General features: G+C 38.4%; 1 protein-coding gene across 1 annotated transcript; it reads right to left on the reverse strand.

Annotated features, from left to right (window-relative positions):
• Positions 1 to 542: 542 nt before the first annotated feature.
• LOC132773416 (uncharacterized) lies at positions 543 to 24,631 on the reverse strand. The gene is made up of 17 exons (XM_067467090.1): positions 24,550 to 24,631; positions 16,711 to 16,906; positions 14,368 to 14,504; positions 12,927 to 13,018; positions 12,423 to 12,738; positions 11,274 to 11,306; positions 10,657 to 10,695; positions 9,344 to 9,385; positions 9,142 to 9,213; positions 7,859 to 7,900; positions 6,545 to 6,583; positions 5,621 to 5,650; positions 4,020 to 4,058; positions 3,334 to 3,351; positions 2,730 to 2,771; positions 2,063 to 2,113; positions 543 to 590 (listed from the first exon to the last, which is right to left on the reverse strand). Exons 1-17 carry the CDS (start codon positions 24,562 to 24,564, stop codon positions 543 to 545), a joined length of 1,251 nt encoding a protein of 416 aa, XP_067323191.1. The 5' UTR covers positions 24,565 to 24,631.
• Positions 24,632 to 25,319: the final 688 nt, after the last annotated feature.

Raw genomic sequence — 25,319 nt, forward strand, 5'->3', positions numbered from 1 at the left:
TATGGAGACCTCCTAATAGATATCTCTAGTGGTGACTGGTGTCTCCCATATCAGTGGGGAAGTCAATCTACTCTGGAGTTTATTGAACCATAAAGGAGAAGATTACGCTACATTAACTTCTTTAAAGTTCAGAATAAAACTTAGAATAGACATGGAAGTCCCTTGCTTGAACTAGCCTGCTATTTTAAATTCCTAAATATGATGTGGAAAATGCAAGCAACAAATTATACTGTAGCCTGCTCAATAATATGTTTTTAGACCAAGGTAGAATTTATTCTTGTGTAATAGACAAAGAATCTGTCATGTTCTATTTACAGTCTCATAAGAACATAAAAAGATGTTGAAATCGAAGATGCAAAGAACGCTTGTAAAGTTATTAGTGAGAGAGGTGTGCCTGCCCTTTTGTTTCCCTCTCTGTTTCTCATTCAGCTGTCACAGGATGGCCTTCACTGAATAAGGTTTACCAAAAGCTTTTCCAGAACAATTCACATATCAAAGAAGAAACTATAATATGATATAATACAGTTAAAATTTGCTTACTGTCAAAAAGGTCCACTCACCTTATCACAAGCTGGACTGCCTTGTCCACTCTGTGAAGAGAATACAGAAATCGGGCAATCACTTAGTTATTTTATCAATCATAGAATCATAGAGTTGGAAGAGACCTCATAGGCTATCCAGTCCAACCCCCTGCCAAGAAGCTGGAAAATTGCATTCAAATCACCCCTGACAGATGGCCATCCAGCCTCTGTTTAAAAGCTTCCAAAGAAGGCGCCTCCATCAGACTCTGGGGCAGAGAATTCCACTGCTGAACATCTCTCACAGTCAGGAAGTTCTTCTTAATGTTCAGATGGAATCTTCTTTCTTGTAGTTTGAAGCCATTGTTCCACGTCCTAGTCTCCAGGGCAGCAGAAAACAAGCTTGCTCCCTCCTCCCTATGACTTCCTCTCACATATTTATACATGGCTATCATGTCTCCTCTCAGCCTTCTCTTCTTCAGGCTAAACATGCCCAGCTCTTTAAGCCGCTCCTCATAGGGCTTCTTCTCCAGACCTGTGATCATTTTAGTCACCCTCCTCTGGACACATTACAGCTTGTCAATATCTCTCTTCAATTGTGATGCCCAGAATTGGACACAATATTCCAGGTGTGGTCTAACCAAGGCAGAATAGAGGGGTAGCATGACTTCCCTGGATGTAGACACTATACTCCTATTGATGCAGGCCAAAATCCCATTGGCTTTTTTTGCTGCCACATCACATTGTTGGCTCATGTTTAACTTGTTGTCCACGAGGACTCCAAGATCTTTTTCACATGTACTGCCCTCGAGCTATGCGTCCCCCATTCTGTATCTTTGCATTTCATTTTTTCTGCCTAAGTGGAGTATCTTGCATTTGTCAATGTTGAACTTCATTTCGTGAGTTTTGGCCTATTTCTCTAATCCCTCATCCACTCCATCTTGCTGAGGTTGAAGATAACTTTCTTTTTGAGAGAAGACTGAGGCAAAGAAGGCATTAAGTAGTTCTACCTTTTCCCTATCCCCTGTCAGCAGTGCCCTCGAAGAGGCCCTATCGCCTCCTTGTTCTTCCTTTTTCTACTGATATAAGAAAAGAAGCCCTTGTTATTGTTTTTATGTCCCTGGCAAGCCTGAGTTCGTTTTGTGCTTTAGCCTTGCGAACCTTTTTCCTACAGGAGTTGGCTATTTGTTTGAATTCTTCTTTGGTGATTTCTCCCTTTTTCCACTTCTTGTGCATGTCTCTTTGGAGCCTTAGACAGTTAGAAGTTCTTTGGACATCCATTCTGGCTTCTTTGCACTTGTCCTATTTTTTCTCTTTGTTGGCACTGTTTGCAATTGGACCTTGAGTATTTCACACAATCATATATTTCAGGATTACATTCTTCTAGAAAATATGCCCCTCCCTATTTTTCCCCATCAACATATTGGCTAGTATTTAAAAAGAAAAGAAGAGAAAAATAACCAGAAGAATATAGAGTTTTTGTGGCACCTTTGATACTAACTGGTCTATGTCACAACTTTCTTGTTTAATTGAATGATATTTACCTGGACAGTAATGCGGATGGTTTCAGATGAACCACTCTGAGGTCTTAAACCCTGTAAAGACATGATGAAGAGGGAAGAGAGAATTGATTTGTTTTTTAAACAACCACAGAAATAAAAGAAGAGACTTTTATTGACTTTCCAGCCCTAAAAATGTGACTTGACAAGATTTTAAGCTACCCAAATGATTCTCAGATATTGAGACGTTAAAGATTCTAGCCCAAATCACACAAAGATGACTCTACCAAAGGGTCCAAGAAATATCTTCTCATTATTTTCATAGCATCACATTTTCACTGTTTATGACTACTGACAAAAGAAGACAATGTTTTATATCTATATGAAACAAAATATCACAAGATGGAAGCTTTTGTTGTAAGAAGTGATGTTTGTAGTTTAAATAAACAAATATAGCAGGGTCTAAAAAAGACATTTGTTGTGGCCTAAACATTTGTGGATACACGAATTCTTCACCCAAATTTGTAGATACATCTACACATGTTTGGGGAAGAATAATAAATCAGGAACAGGAAATAAAATCGGGCTGTACAAATGGGAACAATTACGTTAAAGCTTAAACACGTAGGACATCATTTGACTGTTTTCCCTACAGAGTTGATGATTACACAAACACCCAGGCAATAGTAGGGGGTGAAGAACGATTTCTTACCTTGGAGTAGATGGCTCCATTGTATTTGGAATTTGCAAATTTCTAAAAGGAAATATGAAACCATTTAGTATGACTGTGATCCTGCTATAAGAAATGGGAGCATTCCATATGAGCAAGTCATTTAGGTCTTTATCTTCAGCTTGATTCCCAAAAACATGGTTTCCAATCAGTGTTCCATGGAACCTGGTTCTTCCTTCAGAATATCAGTAATGTCAAGGTTTCCTTAGGACAACTTCTCTATCTCCGAAGGCTTTTCCTTCAAATGTAAGCATATTCCATGTTCTCAATCTTCCATATGTCATGGACCTCAGCTCTCATAACATCTGAATGTTCTAACTTAGGTTTCTGGAATTGAAGTCTAAAACATCTGAAGATCAAAAAGTTGAGATCTGCTGCTATGTAGTTACACTTCTGGCTCGTACAAGCAACAACGTACCCCTATATCAGAATGAGACAGCTATCAAAGGCTATGGATGTTGGTGTTGAAAATGCAACACTACTTAGTAGTGAAAAGTGAATAATGGTTTAATAGTAAGACAATAAGCATGAGAGTTGTCCTCATAATTATGAGGAAAAATATAATTAAAAGAAGCATTCTGCTTACCGATGAAATAGATTCACGCTGTTGAGATGAGAAAACAAAACAAAAAAAATCATTATTAGCTTGAAAAACTAGTCCTGATAGAATTAAGAAAAGTATGGTCTCTTGTACATGTCAGTGCAATCTCAAGGCCCTTCCACGCATTCATATAACCTAGAATATCAAGGCAGATAATCCAAAAGATCTGCTTTGAACTGGGTTATCTGAGTCCACAATGCCATATAATCCAGTTCAGTGTGGATTTTATACAGCTGTGTGGAAGGGGCCTCAGAAAAGTAACTCCACTGATTTCAATAGGACTTACCTTTGGTAAGTCTCTCGAACAGATTTTGTAATCCCAATAATAATAATAATAATAATAATAATAATAATAATAATAATAATAATATTCTTTATTTATACCCTGCCACCATCTCCCCAAAGGGGACTTGGGGTGGCTTACATGTGGCCAGTAAGGGCAACCTGTCTAAACAAATCTTCCCAAGAAAACCCCATGATAAATTCAGAAATGGCTTGAACAGCAGTAAATGATAAAGCCACATCAGTGATCAAAAATTTCAGAAGAGACATATCGAAACAGGCTATGCTATACATGAGTCACACAGAATAAAGTTTCAACTTTGTCATATTTGGTTGGATTTGTACCCTGCTGTCTTAAAGTTAAAACATGGCAATGTAAAAGTGTTTACCTCTGGGGGGAAGGGGTTGCTCTGGGGGTAGGTGTACACCTGTAATAAGAACACAATAATAAAAAGTGATTTCCCCAATAAATGTGTGGTTGCTTTTCCCCATTTTCTAGAGAAAGGCAAGAGAAATGTTCAAAGTACACACAAAGGAGAAAGAAAACCGGCATTGCGGGATCGCATTACACTTGCTTTTCTAACTGATAGAACCAATCAGAAAATCATTTTTTACTTTACCCTAATTTTAAATGTTTTTTCAGTTGGGAAAAATAGAAAGAATTGAAAATAAGTAACACAGAAATATTCAGAGCACTTTTGTTCTCTGTGTTGTAGCTTTGACTGTATACATCTAATCCCAGTGAGTGTTGGTTAAAAAATAAATAAATAAAAATGATGTTGTTGTCAACATTTTTTAATTATCTAAGAAGCAGGTTCATTGACAGTACTTATCATATATAATTACTGTCAATAAATCCACTTACTCAATATTACTGTCAGTGAACTCATAGAGAACCTAAGGGCATGTGTTATGCCCAAAATTATATTATTATGAATATTATATTTATCATGTTTAGTATTATTATGTTTATTTATACACCACTTTTTCTCTCCAGAAGGAGACTCAAACAAATTATTTCCTCTCCTTTTAACAATGCATTGAGGGAATATATTTAGGAAGGGAACTCTATCAAGGACATTTCCAATCCATTATAGAAAAGAGTATGGTTTCCATTACTTTACTTAACTTTGTAGCTTTGGTTTGGGGAGAAAATGCAAAGCCATTTCTACCTACTGAGAATAAAGTTTTGTTATGATGTTTGTTAGTAATGAATTTTGACTTCCATTAATAGAGGGGCTGTCTGAGATTGGCTGCCTTGCACGTCAAAATAGTATGTCTGGCTTTAAATACAATGCACTTTTTGATCACGGGAAGTGCCATTTCCTATTCTGTTCAGGCAGCATTACAGTGTTTGCTCACTTAAGTAAGGAATATATATATATATATATATATATATATATATAGAGAGAGAGAGAGAGAGAGAGAGAGAGAGAGAGAGAGAGAGTATTCTAAGGGTGAGGCAGAAGCAAGGAGAGATATAAAGGCACTGCATACTTTTTTTTGTAGGTATAAGGAAGGGGCTATAAGGCCATGATTTACATACTGCTTTGTATCTCCTCTCTCTCTTTTTTTAATGATTGGCTGCTTCTCTCCCAAGGGGGAGGGTGAAACCCCCTTCCATACTCCAACGTTGCCAGGAGGCAAAAACTCATGAAAAAGCGAGTCCACAAAAAGCGAACCACAAAGTAACGAGGGTACACTGTATGTCTTGGATTACCATTGAGAAAAGAGGACATTTTTAACATTAAAAAAACATGCAGTTGACATATTACTTCTGAAGGAAAAGGGGAACAGATGTGTACAATGTGAGAAATTTAAAAATGATATGGATACACAGTTGTCTTGTAATGAGTTCCAAAGGTATATCAAGGGTGAAGATGCTCCAATGTCCATATAGCAAAAGGTGTGTTATCATGCTTGGATTTGCTGAAGCATGAATTACAGCTTACCAATACGTAAAAGGTAAAAGGTGGCAGAGGAAACATACCTTTACTTTGCTGCCTGCATTGGTGGAAGACTGAAAGAAATAGAACAACCATATATATCAGATATAGCCATTTGGAGTAAAATGCAATTCATAATCTCATTATCCTTATTTACATCATTCTTACAATTCTCACTTAAATTACAAGCGTAAGTTGCCCTATTTGCTCTGTCTGTTCAGGACTCTGGAGTTACTGGGAGTGGGCCAAGGGTGGAAATTAAGACGAATATCTGATTTATGTGAATACCAATGTTAATAGCAAAGTGTTGTTCTTGTGTGTGCTCCTTCAAGTTGTTTCTGATTTATGGCAATATTTTTTTATCATGTCACAAGCGACTTATGAGAATATACTGCAAATCATTTCTGGTGTGAAAGAATTGGCCATCTGCTAGGACATTGCCCGGGGGAAGCCCGGATGTGTTATCATGTTGTGGGAGGCCTCTCTCATGTCCCTGCATGGGAAGCTGGGGTGACAGATGGGAGCTCACCCCATCTCACAGATTCAAACGGCTAACCTTCAGGTCTTCAGTTCAACAGTTCAACCAGCACAAGTGTTTGACCCATTGTGCCACCGCAGCTCTATTACGGTTTTTACCAGCAGAGGTTTGCTATGATCTTCCTATGAGGTAGAATGTGACTCGCTCAGGGTCATCCAATGGGTTTCCATGACCAAGCAAGAATTCAAACCCTGGTCACCTGAAACCACGATGCCACAATGTTGGATCTAATAGTGACGTAAAAAGATTTAAATGGGAATGGGAATTGTTGAAAACTCAGCATTCTTTGTGAAGTTAAAATGGCAAAGATTTCAAATTTCCATTGCATAAAAATTTGATTGCACAAGATTCTTCTGAATATCTTTCACAAAATAAGTTCAATTACGGTAAACTTTTATTAAATAAATTCTAAGGCAAAGATCATTCTTACCTGGCCATATGAAGACTGGCCACTAATGTCAGTTCCAGCCTGTAAACAAACCAAAACTCTCTTAATATCTTTTTAAAATTGTATGGTTCAACCATCATTACTTTTTCAGTAATAAAATGGTGCTGCCATGAATGTGTCTGGCTGAAGAAAAAGGGGATCCAGAACTAAATTTGTTAGGAAAACATTTGAAGTTCAAGATAATGTCTAAGTAATGATAGCATTCACTATAACTATTGAGAATTCTGGCCCCTTGAAATTGCTTCAAACAGTATGTCATAATGCAAAAGTGATAAAAGTTTCAGTTAGTGATTTTTCAGCTAATAGGATGAACAGAAAGATAATGCACTCCTGCACATTCCTTTCCTAATAATTAATGATTCAAAGCAGAGTGTATAGAATGAAGTTTTAATACTAACTTTTAAAAAACTTTTGTATGTACTTTCATGGATATCAACCCATTTCTTTGAATGTAATACACTCTGTACTGCATCTGAAGAAATGGGTTTATATCCACAAAATTTCCCACAAATATAAAAGCCAGTTAGCCTTAAAGGTGCTTCTACAAGGTTTATACAATGCCATCACAGTAGAAACAGGTCTTCCAGATCAGGCTGAATTTCCAAATATATGTGCAAGCATCTCTTTTCTGTACATAGGTAGGTAGAACTTAGTAGGTAACTGATCCAATATCTACAACAGGTATCAATCCAGGTATTAATCCACAGAGCTAACAGGCAAGACATATTGTAAAGGATCATGTTATTAGCTGTTTTTGGTACATCTCTTTGTCTGGTACTCAAACAGCAAGCATTCTCCAGATCATGCATGAACATTTTGATCACTCTCTCTTTCCTAGATAAAATGATTTTGCTTTGCCCCATGTTAAGTGTGAAAGTTGCCTTTACTAGTCCACCCTTCATAATGGAAACACTTTAGGGGGATATCTCATTATGTGGGAGAACATATGCTTTGAATACCCTAAATTTTGAGGTAGGATTGCCTGTCTAGAAAACAACTGCTGTTTAATATAGGTCAATGCATCTTAAGCTATCTCATGAGGGGAACAATAATTTCTACTCAATATGTCCGGGACCAGAAGCTTATTTGTACCCATTAGCTACAATTCTTTTCTGGAAATTCATTAGACACAAGTAGCCAAAGGGGGGTTGTGGATTAAAAGTGTTTCAAAGGCCATCACTTTGAGTAGCACTGGGATAGACAGACATTACTGAATAAGAGAGATAATGTTTCTATGCATTGCTGAGTACCATACAGCATACATCATAGAAGAAAGAGATATAAAACAATACTTACATCTCCACAACCATATTTGTTGTATACACTTGCGAGTTTGCCCTGCAAGCAAGAGGAAAGAGATGCATACTTTATTCTTGCAACAGACAACACATACATCATGGTCTGTATAATATACATTCATTGTAGAATCACTAGTGAAGAGTTGTTGATCATTATAGAGACATAATCATTTGTGTTTGATTAAGACATGTAAATGAAACAGCATTCTATTATGTCAAAACCTGGGTGTTACAAACATTGAGAAAATTAATACAAAGTTAACAGATCATACATATTGCAAAGGAACATTGCAGAAATCCATTCAGTTCAGGAATGGGATTCAGAGTGGTCCTGTCCACAAAGTTATTTCAAAGGAAGGACTGAAGCTAGTTATATCTTACTTGGAGAAGTGTCCATATTTAAACAATGTTTAATTTACATGGACAGAAAACCATGGAAATATTTAGACATTGTATGTTGAATGACGAATGTTCTAATTGACTCATTTGTACACACTCTGATCCGTTGGACAGAAAAAATCTTCACGGGTAGTGGGAAAAAAGATCATATTGAGAGCAGAGTGATGTAATAACCCCCTTAAGTAATTTTGCAGTAATAAATCACTCAGAACAACTAGATGGCAAAAAGTATGATGTATCATTAGAAGGACTCAATCCAGTATCCCCCAGTGTAGCATAGATATCCCTCCAGTTTAGCATAGATATCCACATTCCCCGGATGTCGTTCTTAACAGCCAGAGAAAATATGATTTATAGCAGCACTGAGACCTCTGGAGGACCCCAGGAGATCTCAATATCAATATCATTATATGGGAGATGTAGCCAGACACTTCTCCAGGCCTGCCTGCTCACCCAGAAATATGTAATAGCAATGCAGTCATGACCTGTGATTATGTGATTTGTTCTATGTGATTATGTAATTTTAATTAATATCACTGTTTAATTGTTATGTAATGGATTTTATATAGCTGTTTTATATTGTTGTTTTGATACTGTTGGTATTGTATTGTTGCCTGTGTTAGCCGCCCTGAGTCCCCCCTCGGGGATGAGAAGGGTGAGGTAGAAATGGTCTAAATAATAATAATAATAATAATAATAATAATAATAATAATAATAATATCAGGGGCTTATTATCAGTTGCTCTGGAGTGGAGCTTTGGCAGTTCCAAATAGGAAGGATGAGAATATTAACAAAGCAGCATTTGAAAAAGGGTGTCCATAAGGGAAACTTACACATGTGAATGCTCAAGATGCCTAAATCTAAATCATAATGTGAACTTACCCCAATGCATCCACTGCTGCTGCTGCCGCCGCCGCTGCTGCTGCTGCCCTTTCCTTGTGTAATCACAATAACCTGGGCGGGGGGGGGGGGGGGGGAGAGTATACCATTCATTTTTCATATCTTTCTTTTAACATGGGAGTCAGAAGTTATGAAAGGAAACACAAAATTGGTTTTCAATGTCAACAAGGAAAACAATACTTACTTCAGACGGTTTGCTGCCGCTGTAAGTTGAACCTTGAACATTCTGAAAATACACCATGAGTTTAAATAGAATGCATCAGGGAATACATTTCACCCAAAGCATTTATTATAAAAATACTTTGATTATAAATAGAGTTGGCTTGAAACTCATTTCATTAACTGTACTAGAATGTAGTCAGTGGGATGGTGAATTCATTCTGGATTTTAATCTAGACTTTAACAGAAGTATCCAGCGTGTTTAACCAATTTGGGAAATAGGGCTTCATTCAGTGGTCAGCTCTGGAATAAAACCAAAGTGGATTCATACCATCCCTGCCATGGAAACCATAGTTCATTCTTGATGTGCAAGGAGATTCATGTTTGTGTGCCATATTTTCCAACAGAAATAGGATCTTGCATCCAAAAGAGAGGAGGGCATTGGCATAAAATAAGAATGAAAGATCAGTTTTGACACCAGACGACATCTTTCCATGGCCTATATTGTTAGCAGAGTTTTTTCATTTGTGCTATGCTAGAAATGAAGCAACTGCAAAATTATTTGCCCAGGGGCAACAAAGAAACATAGTAGTTATATAAAAACATCCTGTAGTCATCACATAGACCTCAGCTAAGTATTACCAGGTATGTATTAAATATTGCTTGTACAAAACTCTTATGAACATAAGTTCTATGAAATATGATGCTATCAGTCTCAGTCAGTGCTGTGAGTAGGTTAGACTGGAAGCAGTGCTGAACTTGGTAGGTCTTTTATCCAAAGTTATCATTTGTGGTCCATTTGCCTTCCTGCTCAGTTTCAAGGCTCATCTTGACCTATTTACTCCATTGTGCTTTACTCCATTTCTGAGTCTCTAACATGATTCTGAACATATGTGTCTAGTGTGTGCATGGCTACAGGTATGGAGGAATACTGGGAAGGGTTGCAGAAATCAATTCAGTTCAGAAGTGAGGTGCTTGTTTGAGTGTCTGATGTGTTTGGACCTATAGGACAGGAACGAAAGACAGAATTTCCATGTGTGGTAAGTTTATGTCTGTAGGAATGAGTGTGTGCCTGCATTAAGTTTGTGCAATACATGTTGCGACAGCTTTTGGTGCATCACTCCATGTGGCATCCACTCTCAGAATATTGAGCCTTCCCTGAGCCAAGAAGTCTGGAGAGTTTTACACACCACAATGATCATAAAAGATAGCAAAAATATGTTTTCAATTACAATATGTCTGTAATTTTGGAATCTACACAACTTTGAAGTATGTAATCACATCATACTACGTGCTTTTTAAAAAAGGTATCATGTCTTTAAGAAGAAGAATGCATACCTTGACACAACCACCACTGCTGGATTGGTATGTTCCACCCTAGGGAAAAAAATACCAAAGTTTTCTTATAAGAACTATTACAGATCCATGGGTTCTAGTGTCTGTAATCAGAATCACAGACAACTACTGCAGCCCCTTCAGCTAGAGATACAAGACCCCCGTGAAGGTGGAAAAAAACCATTCTAAAAACCCATTATTGTGTTAACTTTAAAAGAACACAGTGGTTCTCAACCTGTGGGTCACAAGGTGTTTTGGCCTACAACTGCTTCTAGATTGCAACTCCACTGGCTAATAACAATTCAAAAATGTATTTTCTTCAGCGTCTTGAATGCTGGAAGGGCTGCACACATTTTAGAATTTTCTATACAGCTATGATGCATCATACTTTGTAACGTTGACCACTTTGGGCTCTGTCCACACACCTTGCTTAAACAGAGACTCCAACAAGTTTTTACTGAAACCTAAACAGGAGAAAGCTTCCCAAACCCAGACTAGAAGGATCAAGGGCATGCTATTCTATTTCATGGAATGAAATAGAATAGTTTTCTTTTATATGAGTATAATAGAAAATGAGAACTCATCGACAGTTAGAAAAAGTGGTATTAAAAGATTCTTACCTCACTACAATTTATATCGAAAGTCACAACAGACTGAAAAGAAAAGAGGGAAAGAGTTACTAAAAGTATGCCAAGTAATCTGTTCTCAGGCCAGTATATCTGTGTGCGCATCATTTATTATAGATTTTGGCTACGATGGTTCAGTGTAATGCTCCTTTGAGATAGAGCTGGATCTATGAAGTATCTTTTATTAGCATTACCTATATTTAGAATTATGAAGTGTCTTTTCAATAGTCGCCAAAATTATTGTGTTGGTAGCACAGTACTTTTGCAGCACTGTTGGTGCTTCCATGTCCTATGCCATTTGGGAAGAATATCAACTGGAAAAACCATAGGACTTGAGCATAAAAGCAGAACACTTCCCATTCAAACGCTACAACTTCCAGGAGATATTTGGTACAGGCTACAGACTCAGGATATACCTACACTATGGAAATATAACACTTTGATACAACTTTAACTGGTGCTGGATCTACACTGGCATATAATCCAGTCTCTGATCCCAGGTTATCTGCTTTGGCCTGGATTATATGAGTCTACAGCACCATATAATCCAGTTCAAAGTAGACAATCTGGGATCAGAGACTGGATTATAGGGCAATGTAGATGTATGTTTGTACAGTACTGTCCTATGTAATTCTGAGATTATGGTTTGGTGGGGGACTTAAAATACTTGGCAAGAGAACCTACTATAGTATGTCAATTAATTCTAACTTCCTCTCCAAACTACAAAGTACAGGATTCCATAAAGCAGAGCCATGACAGCTAAAGTGTTATCAAAATGCAACAAAATGTATAATGTGGATATAACCGTGGAAATTTGGTGGTGATGGTGAAGGATAGCTAACATTTGTGTTTCTGCCTCACTTTTCCCCCCAAAAGACTCTTGGAGAAGCATACATACTATTGATGAAACAAGAATGTAATGTACCACAACTCCCTCCCTGAATAACTACCCCCTTTCATATGTTACTAGGGCATCATGTATGCAAAAAGGGCAACTACATTGATTAGGAATCATAATTACAAGCCCCATTGACATGTGCATCTGAGGCGCGATTTTAAAAATGTACATGTTTATGCCACTCAGTTGAATCCCCACCTTCCACTGCTTTCAAATTTCATTAGTAATCAGTACTTCATAAATACCTTCCTCTTGCTTTTCCTTATGGCATTTTCATTTTGGAAATCTTCTGTTTTCTTAGCCTTGACTGGGGGCTCAAATTCAGCCTCTTCCTCAGGAAGGAGGTTGTTGAAATCCAATTCTTCTAGTTCCTCATCAGGTGTTTCAGAGTCTACAGTGATTTTGGAGATCACAGATGTAATATTGGCTACATCTGAAGTATTGGTTGTTGTCGTATCATTGAAGGATTCGGTATCATTAGCTATGTCAAAACTTCTGGGTGAGAGAGTCTTGCTATGAACACCAACCCAATAGGTATTATAATCTTGAACAAAAGTTGCCCTGGAAGAAAAAAAAATAAGGTGAAAGGTTAAGACTATTAGTACATCAGAGCATAACTGATTTGGAGACAACTGTATTATATTTCTCTGATCAAAGCATTCATTAATTGAACAAATTATTTTTCACAAGACTTCAAAAGAAAAAAAAGACGGGTTAAATCATATTCATTAGATAAAATCACAACTTACATTATCCGAATTCTTCTAGTACCCATAGGAGCAACCCAACTTGTTTGGATTCTGTGCTTGACATTCGAACCTCTATGGCTTACTGCTGAATTCTGAAAACAGAAAACACATGATGTTGAATCTGGGATATAATCCTAGTATCCTGCTGCAGTTTGACCTCATTAATGCAATTTTAATCTGAACTCAAATTGGTCTAGGTGAGTTCCCCTACCCTGAAGTCATAATGGTACAAAAGGATTTTTCAACCATGTTCATGTGGGTTATTTGAAATCACACAACTGCAATGGCTGCACTTTTTTTCTTTCCAGCATGCATGCAGATATACATACTAGCATATCGATCGATCATGGTATCTTTCTGAGCCAGCTCTCCGGGATGGGACTGGGAGGCACTGTTTTGGAGTGGTTCCAGCTCTTTCTGGAGGGCCGTTCCCAGATGGTGGAGCTGGCGGACTCCTGTTCGACTCCCTGACCGGTGGCCTGTGGGGTCCCTCAGGGTTCAATTCTGTCCCTCATACTGTTAAACATTTACATGAAACCACTGGGAGATATTAACCTGAGTTTTGGATTTCGATGTCAAATTTACACGAATGACACCCAACTCTATTATTCCTTTCCACCAAAAGCCAAGGATGCTGTCCTGCTCCTAAACTGGTGCCAGTCATCAGTGATGGACTGGATGAGATAATAAGTTGAAGGTAAATCCAGACAAAACAGAGGCACACCTGGTCAGTCGGAAAGCAGATCAGGGTGTGCGGTTACAACCTGTGCTGTATGGGGTTACACTCCCCCTGAAGACACAGGTTCTAAGTCTGGTGGTGATCCTGGACTCATTGCTGACTCTGGAACCCAATACCTTGAGACGCAAGATCTGGCCTTGGTACTCCACGCCTTGGTCACTTCCCATCTGGACTACTGCAACACTATCTATGTGGGGCTGCCTTTGAAAATAGTTCAGAAGCTATAACTAGTACAGATATTGGCAGCCAGATTACTAACTGGAGGAGTGTACAGGGACGACGCCACTGTTACAGCAGCTCCACTGGCTGTCGGTCTGCTTCTGGGCAAAATACAAAGTGCTGATTATTACCTATAAAGCCCGAAACAGTTCAGGCCCTGACTATTTGAAAAACCACATCTCCATATACAGACCACCACGAGCACTGCGGTCAGCAGAGGAAGCCTTGCTCTCGGTCCCACCCCATTTCAATCACAGTTACAATGAATCACTAACCAGATTCCATAAAGTATTTATTAGGAGAGTCCCCATCTTGCCATATGCAGATGATACAGCCATCCTCTCCAGGTCTAGACCAGGGCTCATACACCAACTTATGAACTTTACAAATATTGTAAAACAAATAGCTAAATATAAATTTAAGCAAATCAAAAGTTCTGATTTTTGAAAGAAAAAGTGTTTATTCAGATATTTAAATACATACCGAAACATTGGCACATGGAAGGCCTCGTGTGTTTGGATCTACAATGCGAAACATACCCACAGGAATATTTCCATCAACCTCTCGAGCCTGTGCCATGAATGCTTTAAATCCAAATGGTGAAGTTGATTCCAAAGTCACTAGGAGAAAGCAACATATTGATAGCTTTACATTTTGTATCATAAATATATTGGCTCAATAAATGCATCAGAATTTTTTCCATTTCATTTCTTTGATTTTTCATTTTGACACATTTACTCAAGGAGGAACATTGCTGACTTAATTACTTATATGTAGATTCTAAGACACTGTTTTGTAAATATTTGAAATCCCTTTATCAATGTCTAGATTCTGCAACTGTATAAATTAAACAAATATACAACATTTGCATAATAGCTTCTGCAATGCATGCTTGAAATCATTTTTCTTATCATGTGAGGAGGAGTGAAGAGTGATGTAGTCCTGTTTATAAATCTGTCATAGCTTCTAAGATTTCAGCATGTTTTGCTGATAACGTTTTGAACCATATTCCTCTAGCCAAGTGGACTATAAGCTTGCTTCTTGAAATAAAGGTTTCAATGCCCAGGAAACTCAGTGCTGGTAGAAATGAATCATCTTCTATTTTTCCATGGTGGAATTGCAATGAAAAATCTGTAGACTGTCATTCAGGGTCAAAATATCGGTTCTTCAACTATATAAGACACAGGTTGCACTCTGAAATAAAACTGCTACTGTAGAGCTGTGTTAATTTCCTTAGTAGAAAGTCCCAGCACAGAAATATTGCTCGGGCAATGCACATAACTCCAAAGATACATAACATCCCAGTTTTAAAACTTTCCAGTAATAGCCAATAATTTATTAAGCTTTCCAGTGCTATCTAATAATTTAATTTATGTTTTATCTCAGCTACCTAATATTTTTTTTCAACAACCATTTAAAAACGTTGCTTAAGTTGACTATAATTTCTGAGAGATGACTAATATTTCTTGCGAGTTTAAATCATTACCTTCTTGGGAGGTAACGGGACGTGACAATTGATAATTTGAATTATTTATAACAAATTAACATTGTAGCCAATTAACAAATTGGGTGTATAGTTTCTCTTAGTGTTTGAATAATAACATTATTTTTCAACCAGTTATCATAGAAATTTTAATACTAATATAAATGTTTCCAAGCTCCAGAATTATAGGTATCTCTTCCAGGTCTGATGGAAGCCCACACAGAGATACAGAACTATTTTGTATAAGGTCCATGGATTCAACGTGCATTGTGGAGAATCCATTAGGCGGGTCCCTGCATCATGTAACTTAACGGCAACCCCATCCTACAGGAGGCAATGTCACTGCCCGACTTCCCCCCATTGTCCTAAAGGCAACGCGGAAGGGTTTTTGTGTTACTGCGGTGGTGGAATATGCCACTTAGTCTCCCTTTTTCTGATGGAGCCCAGCAAGAAGTATGCCCGCATTGTGTAATGGGCTCAATCAGAAAAGAGAAGTGCAACCGATGTATGACATGGAAAGGAACCCATCTGATGAGGTCATAAGTTGTGTGTACAAGAGCAAGATCCACTATGCTCAAAAACATAGACCAGACAAACATTTTACGGAATGAATAAGTACAAGACTTAATTTAGTTACATCTATAGATAGGATTGGACCACACATGGGTCTGAATCCAGGCATCGATCAACCCAGTGTTAACTGATGAACTCATTGTTCCATGCGAATACTGGGGGCCTTGGCATGTGAGGGAGCACAGAAGCAGCTGCTTACCATGATCTCACAGTAATAATAATATAATAACTTTATTTTTATATCCTGCCACCATCTCTCCAAAGGGACTTGGGCCGGCCTACATGGGGCCAAGCCCTACCAACACAGTTAAAATATAGCTCAAATTAAAATACATTGCATTTCAATAATTAAATCAATAAAACCAAACAACAGACATCATAAAAACATAAGAATAACAATAATAATCAACAAGTAGCAGAGAACAGTGGGCATATTCAGATCTAGGAGGGCGGGACAAGGGCTGGTGCAATACAGCTGTAAGGGCGGGCCGAGTAGCAAAGTGCTACAAGGCCAGACAATGAGTTGGCACTAGAGGAGCTCTCAGTTTGTAGTCATCAGAGTTTGTAGCCTGTGTGCCCTCAGTTGGACAAGGCCATCACAACGCCACAACCCCTACATCCCCTAAGGGGATCCCCTTATGCTATCACCTAATCCTAGATCTATGACCCATGCCAAGAAGATGACTTCCCCAGGACTGGTATGATACCAGCCCTGGTTGCTCTCCTGCCATACAACCATGGCTGCCTGGTAAACCGAGCATCATGCTTACCTTGTATTTCATTTCCAGGATCATATCTATCAAATGATACTGAAATGACATAAGGTGGTGGAGACCTCTGTGGCCCACTTCCACGATCCGGCAACATAGAGTCACAAGCTATGGAGACATCATTGTATGGGTATCCCAAGACCTTGCATAGGCACAGAGCATACAAAATGACAGCAAAAACGGAATACTTCTCCATCTGAGGAAAGAGAACAGTGAACAATAAGAAGACATTCCTTTTTTAAAAATAATATTTTATAATAAAAATTATAAAAATAAGGAAATATTGCAATTACTCCAGAAGGGAGGGCAAAAAATGTGGAATAAAGTGATAAAATTATGTCATAATGCAATGTTTACAAACATTATTTGAATAAGTAAAGTGCTTCATAATCCTTACTCAAAAATAATCTTCCTAGACCAAACATTCACTAATATCTCATTTTTATTACTGAAATCCTAATGAATGGTCATGTTGCTATAGAACAGACTACCTCTATTCGATTTCACATGGTTTTTGACAATCATTTGGTTCAGATGTCTGCTGAAAACTGTCAAGAAAGAGGAATGTTAAAAAAAATACTCAAGAGATATTTTGGAAAGATTTTCCACAGGAAGTGAGACGTTCCAATTGTAACAGTAACACCTGGTTTTACCCTTCGGGAGTACCATATACTACTTTCACGTACAAGGTTCAATGTTGTAGCATGTAACCAGGGTGCTGCCAAACTTAGGTACATTTTCCAAGAAATTTTCCTATCCATCATAGGGAGTTAGTGCAGAGATTCTGATGCAGCCAGTACATAGGGAACAGCTAGGCATTATTAGCTCTCATTTACTTGACCTAAAGTACATTTTGGCAACCTCTTCATGGCGAATGATTGATCAGTCTATTTCTAGGCTATGTTAATTTTGCATGGATTTTACTTTAGAAGTGCATGCCATTCTGTGTCTGCATTTTCTTCATTTTTTAAAAGAAATCAGCAAGAAATATTTGATGCTAAAGTCCATTTTTATGTATCTTGGTATGCTTTTTGAATGAACAAAAAATCACCTCTTTTGCAGGATTTAGAGAAGCAAAAAAATCTAAACACACACACACACATGCATGCCTAGGAAATGTAGGTTGAGTTAATTAGCTTCAAAACAAAATTCTCAAGATGTCTAGCATCTTAAACTGACAAATACATACATTCAAAATGCATATGATTACAAAACATTACAATTATAAAAAATGTGTCTGTTTCCTTCCACCTAAGCAAGTAGGAATTCCATTTCCTGGTATTCCCAACAGAGCTGCTAATGGACTTGATATCCAAGTGGGTTTGACTGGCGTCAATGCAAGACATCATTCTTACTGGGTTTTTTTTTAATGAGCTGCCTTTCTTCAATGGAAGTTAATAAGATTGTGAGAAATTGAATAAGGAAAGGAGTTCTGCTTTATTCTTTTTCCTCTTTCTCCAAATGGCTGCATAAAAAACAGATCAGATGGATCGCCCAAAGCTGCTCCACCGGCAGATACACAAACATGTGACAGCAATTAGCAAAATATATTTGTTCATGAGTTCTACAGTATTTCTTTCCTGTCTTTTCTTACAGTCTTGACAATCTCTTAGCAACCAAAGTCGTTAATACAAAAACTAGTGGCTCTGTTGTCAGTGGGGCGATAAATTCCCCCAACCATGCTATACGCCTGTGAAACGTGGACTGATTACAGATGTCACACTCAACTCCTGGAATGATTCCATCAGTGTTGCCTTCAAAAAAATCCTGCAAATCTATTGGGAAGACAGGTGGACAAATGTCAGCATGCTGGAAGAAGCAAAGACCACCAGCAATGAAGTGATGCTCCTACAGCATCAACTCCTCTGGACTGGCCATATTTTCCGAATGCCCAATCACCATCTCCAAAAGCAATTACTCTACTCTCAATTCAAGAACAGAAAACAGAATGTTTGTGGACAGGAAAAGAGATGTAAAGATGGGCTTAACACTAATCTTAAAAACTATGGCATAAAGACAGAGAACTGGGAAACCCTGGCCCTTGAGTGCTCTAGCTGGATGTCAGCTGTGACCAGCAGTGCTGTGGAATTCAAAGACACAAATGGAGGGTGAAAGAGATAAACATGTCAAGAGGAAGGCGCATCAAGCCAACCCTGATTGGTTCCGCCTTCCACCTGGAAACCAATGTCCTCACTGTGGAAGAACATGCGGGTCAAGAGCAGGGCTCCACAGTCGCCTACATATCCACTGCCAAGACACTGCATTTGGAAGGCCATTATATTCAGACATAAGGGATCGCCTAAAGAAATCTTCAAGTTTATTTTGAGTCTCCAAGGAGCCATCCATGGTGCTGAATCACATTCCCAAAATAGGTTGAGCACCTTGGAGAGCTACAGTTCAGATTAATGCTCAAGGTGGATTCACCATCCCACTGGTGTATGAACCATCAGCGTCCAGGACCATCCAGTGAAATTTGTAGCTCACTGTAGATTTGAACCTGGATCTCCAAACACCCAATTTAGTAATACTGTGGCCAGTTCACAACACAATACTGACAAACTGTGCAAGTAAAGAATTGATAAATATTTTCATAGATAACATACAAGGATGATATATATTGTGCAGAATCCAGATTAACTAGCTGAATGTTTACACTGAAAAAAATAGACTTATTACTTTAATCTTTAGGTATCTTGCCTCACTGATTTCCATGGGGCATTAGTTCAACATACTTAGTTTGAATTCATCTCATATTTGATTCATATCTTTAACAGACAATACTCTCAATCTGATACTGAAGATACAAGATAGAAGGAACATATTACCCATCTTTGTCAGGCTGTCTTATTAAATAAAATAACGTAATTGGAGAAAATGATTCGTATGCTCCAATCTGCTTTTTAATAAAACAATTTATTGCTTTCTTAATGAGTTCATTTTTATTATGATTGTAATTACAATATTAATTTACATGAGAAAGGAAACTAATTAAAGCAAACGGTTATTAACATTCACCTATAATATTCTACAGAGGAGTGCTATTTCTCAGGCTTAAATGCTGACAGATAGTATACCCCATGGCACAGTTCTCCCACCTCTGTAAAGGCAACCCTTAGACCCCAGAGAACCTTACTAGACTTTTTTCCACCAGTAAGAGGGCCACAAAAATGAAAGGGGTGTGTGTGAGAAACATAGAACATGATCCCAATTTGGCATGGATAATCCCAATTACTCATCTATCATCTCACATTTTCATCTGTTTTTAAAATATCCTAGTTTTTCTCTCCTTTCATTTTTTCCATCCTTCCTCGGTTTACTACTGTTGCTATAAATGTATTCAAAGCCCAAAAGTAAATTGCACATTATTTAGTACATGTCAGCAAGAGTCATGTGAGGAGGGACAGCATCTTGCCTTTCCCATAACACTCAAGCAAAAGCAAACTGCTGCAGTCTCTCTCTTAGCTTGTATCTACCTCCTCATTAAATAACTTTTACCGTTTTGCTCAAACTTTGTTATTCTTGGCCATGTGTATCTCAGTTTTCAACTGTGAAATATTGAACTGTATGTGGAGCCCAGCCCAGCCCTGTGCTGATGTACCTATTGTCCAGGTATCGAGAAATCAGTGGTGTCAGAGCAGTATAAACAACATCCTGAAATAACATCCAATGTGTTATTGGCTCAGAATCTCCTTTGAAACAGCAAGACTGTGATTACACACTGGAAGTAGGGCTTGTCATTTGACAACAGTTTTGGTTTTTAGGTGATTTGTTGCTTAATGAGAAACCTGTTTCCTGAACTTTTTGTGGCAAAGAGGTAGAGGCAGCTAGAAGGAATTATTTCTTCCACCACAATACATTGATTTCAGGGACAATGAGAGTTATGACTTCATCTAACAAGCAAGCAGACCCGTCATAGGACACTTCCAGCTAGTTCCTTGACAGAACCTGATGGATCCCATCAAAAGATGCATAGCTACTTAGGTGGGGCTCCATCCATGAACGGTGTTGGAAGCATCCTACAACGGCACAGGAAAACACAGGAGGCTTCCTATGTTCTCATAAGTTAGAATGAGGGAAGTGCAGGGGGAAGCCAGGCAGTGACACTTCCCTCCATGGGATGGGAAAGAGGGTGATGAAGGCAATGTGGGGTGTGGAGTATGGGCCATGGGGTGACAGGTTTCCCAGATTTGCCCAGCCTGCCCAACAAATGCCCTCGCTATATCCCAGCTTCAAGGCTCCAATGTGATGAAGTCCCTAGTGCTACTGGTATGGATTTGAGTCACAAATAAATGTGAATAGGTATCTTGATCAGATACATGCACAGGTACCCAATTTTATCATGTCTAACCTAATGCAAATCTGAAAATAAATGTAAACAATGAGATTTCAAGTACAGTAAGATCCCCCTCCCCCAGTAAAGGATTGCCGCTGGAGCTTGTGCGCCTCAATGGTGTCACGAGCGCAACCGTGAATGGCCACCCAAGATGGGACGGTCGTGGCAGAGAGGTCAGACCAAGTGTGAACCCTGGGGAAGGTAACGGCAAACCACCCCAGTATTCTTGTCAAGAAAACAAAATGGACAGGGAGCTCTGGCGTGGGCTGGTCCATGAGGTCATGAAGAGTCGGAAATGACTGAACGAATGAACAACAACAAGACCCCCCCCCCTCCCATATTTACCAGGGCTGTGTCCCTAATCACAGGGGTATGTCAAATTGTAGATAATAGCTTGTACAAAAGGTCCTAATTGGATGAGTAAAACTGTGGATAAGTTAAATGATTTCCATCGGTTTCACAGATATTGGAATCATACTGTACTGAATGGGATAATAAGTATATATGAGAGAACCTATGTTGCCAGGCTGATCTCCTCCTCTGCCACTAAATTCTTTAAGCTAAAATGCTCCAATGCAATTTCGTTCTCATAAGTATAGTGGCTATATTTAATATCATTACTACCCTAAACAAGAAAATCTGAGTACAACTGTTTTCCAAAAAGCATCCAATCCATGAAGGTTAGTAACAGGTTGATGGGAAGCTATAGGCATGAAAGTGGGAAGTGGCCAGTTCTTCATGGTCACTTGAGAAGATGCTGTCTTGAGGTTTAGTTGACACTTGTAGCTCTTCTCTGTGATCTGACATGATGGTATAATGACTTGAGTTTGAATGCTTGCATTGGGTGACATGCTCTCATACAAAAGCTGTCCTGTTGAATTGAAATGTTCTTTTGAAATTTCGATGCAATCTGAACTTCAAACAGTGGACTCACATATCAGTACATGATAAACAATCCTAATTATAGTATAACCAAATGTAATTTAAAAAACAGAAGTCTTTTGCAATTCTAATTCTTTATATATACCAGTCATCCCAATGCTGATTCAGTCCTTGATGCTCTTCCCATGCTTCTGGTGGGATGTTTAATTTTAAAACAATGCTTATCAATGAATGGCTATCTGTTAGGTGCTCTGAATCACAATTATGCAACCATATTTCAGACAATAGAGGACTATGAAAAATTGTTATATTTTTAATTGCACTTTGAGAATACACAAAGCTGTCACAACACTACTACAACACCAAGGACGAGCATTTGTATTCTAGATTCAAGAAATGCAACAACATTGTACAATAAATGTGCATAAAGATCATGACAAAGGTTATTGTTATTGTTATAGTTATCACATTGCATGTTTTGTAATATAATGAGTAAATTGTCTTCAGTCCCAATTCTGGAGAAAAGGCAGGATGTAAACAAAGTGCATCATGAACATCATCATGATCATCATTTCCTCAAACTGAAACTCAGTCTACAATTCCCATTTCCATAAGTCATCGGGACCATTAAAAACATAATGGGAAAAGAGAGGGATGGGAAGCATTTGTACCTCAAAAAGCTTAAAGGTAACATTGTCCTCTCACAGTACTCTGATGCCGTTCTACTTTCAGAAAGCTACGAAGTCAAAAGCAGCTGGAAGGACAAAGTAAGAATATTTTCAGTAAAGTATAGGGATGTGTACTCATTGGAGTTAGTCCTAGAAGTTGGGGCTGCCAGTTCAGTGGCTTTCCATCCCCTGAGCCAAAAGCCAAGGGCAAAGTCCTTCTATAGCAGTTGCAAAAAATTATGTGCATGTACATGTATCAGAGAATGAAGCACATAATGTGGGCTTATTACCCTACTTCCGAAACAACATTTAGCTACGACTTGTCTTTTGTTGCCTAACATTAATACAGACTGTACATCTTCATTTTAGTATGCCCAGATGGTGGTGCATCACATTATATTCGGTCATTTCTTACATATTGGTACCAGAAAATAGTTAACTATGGGCTAGTTGAACTGGTGTTGCATCTTTTTATTTGTGCTATTAAGAGGAGATGGGTGTGTATTCACAAGAAAGCCAGCTCACACAATAAAACAAACCTTCTCCTCCAGCGCCACTTGTTCTGAGATGTGTCTCCTCACCTAGAACAAAAGCTCCATCTGCAGCCCTGAGACTTGACAACCCTAATTTAGTTTTCTAAGAAAGTGGAGTCAAAAGAGGTACCTGTCAGTCAAGTATACAGAGAGCCAGTGCAGGTGACTTGTTACAACATCAGAGTTAAATCCAGCTCCTCCAGATCTTTTTCACAGTCCCTCCTGCCTACACTTTGGAATCAACAACTCTATTTCCAGCAACAACTTCTGAGTCCCATCAGTGCCTGTTTTGGTTTGGACGAACTTGCCCTCAGTGTTTTCCTTCATCGGGTAGATGAGCTAGTGACCAAGAGTTGTTCTTGGCGATCCTCTCAACAAGAATTTACTTTGATGGGTGGGACTGCCTCCCAATATATTTCCAGAGCAGCAAGAATTGCCAGGTGGGACAAGTATGAACCCCACCCACACAGTTTGTAAGGCCAGTTTTGTGGTCACTGCCATCACCTCCTTTGAGCCAGTTAAACAAGGGTAACCACATTGTGTAAGAAAACCCAAATGTAAATTCAGATACAGTCACAAATACAAACATTTGCAGAACAGGAGCTTGTGCAATTTTCAGCCAAGAGGAAGACAACTAGCTGCCTACACTTTTCAGCTATACACAGGCAACTCCTACTGGATATCCTGAATGGTAGGGCAGAAATGTGAGGAATGAAGGCATTCAATTTTCTGTTCCGCTCCAATCTCAACATGGTCATCCTTTGTTGTTCCGAAGAAAGAGAGCCCTAAAAACTTACTTGACTCCAAATTAAACTTGATTTGACTCCATAGTCGGCTCAGAATGGAAAAATTATGCTTGGATTGGACCTCTCTGAAACAATCAGATAGTGACCACTGATTATAAAAGCATGGAGATACTGGAAGCTGGATCCAAAAAAGCACCTTTTATTATTTCTATTTCCAAACAATGTGTACACAATGTTTGTCTAACATTCCTTTGCTTTTAAGGGTTTAGGAGTCATGGGGCCCTTCCACACAGTTATATAACCCAGAATATCAGAAAATCCACAATATCTGCTTTGAACTGGGCTATCTGAGTCCAGGCTGCCATATAAACCAGTTCAATGTGGATTTTACACAGTGGTGTAGAAGAAGCCAAAGAAGACTTTATCCTTCTTCAGCATCTTGGTTCAACACTTACATTAGGAGAATCAAAAGCTTTAAAAGTGAAATAAGTTGTGTCACTTTTCAATCAAAAACTTGAAATATCTGCCTACACAACTCCAAGTTTGAATCCCCGCGTATTAGCATTCAGCATTAAAGCCACATTTCACTATCGAGAAATAAAACATTGGTGTTTAATCCAACAACTGTAAAAGAAAAGGCACAATTAAGAGGTATTTCTAGAATTTCAGCCACCTACCTTGATGGCCCCCATTGCTGGTCAGCCTTGGCCCCTCTGTAGCCTGTGTGTGTGTGCTACAACCTGGCAATGTGTCTCTGAGAGAAATGTGGCAAATAATAGTGAAGGGCTCAACCAGTCACATGGAGGAGGTGGAGAGCAGCCAATGAACGACACCAGAATCTCCACCTCATAAATTAGCACATACCAGATGAAATTGTCAATGGTAGTTGCCGTTCTCTTCTCTTCCTGACCTTTAAGTCACCTTTTTCTGTCTTGCAAAGCTTTGTATACACCTGAACTGCTGTTACTGCTTACTTTTCTAATATTTTCCAAGTAATGTTTTCGTTTCAGTACATTATTCTCATCTGTGGCCCTCAATCATCCCCAAGCTCTGGTTGTGTTTATGAAAAAAGGACAAAAAAATAGACGGCATCAATTAATCTATGTATATTATAAATCATATGGGGTCTAATTCTTAAACCTTCCAAATGATGTCTGTGGAATCATACTTTTTCCAAGATTTACTGCTTTCCAGAAGACTGAATGCACACAACAAAGGATGTTATTGCTTTGAGCTTCTATTATACACTGTAGAATCTAACTACAAATTAATTTTCGTGTAATATTTATATTGCATGTAATATTACTAATAATATTACAATATAATGGTATAGTACAATATAGTAATATTTAATACTGATATTGTACTATGCTAATAATATAATATAATATATATCTTATATATACCTTCAGTGAGGAGGGCGGCATATAAATGTCGTAAATAAATA

Source organism: Anolis sagrei, chromosome 4 (genome assembly GCF_037176765.1).
Source record: "Anolis sagrei isolate rAnoSag1 chromosome 4, rAnoSag1.mat, whole genome shotgun sequence".
NCBI classification, from domain to species: domain Eukaryota; kingdom Metazoa; phylum Chordata; class Lepidosauria; order Squamata; family Dactyloidae; genus Anolis; species Anolis sagrei.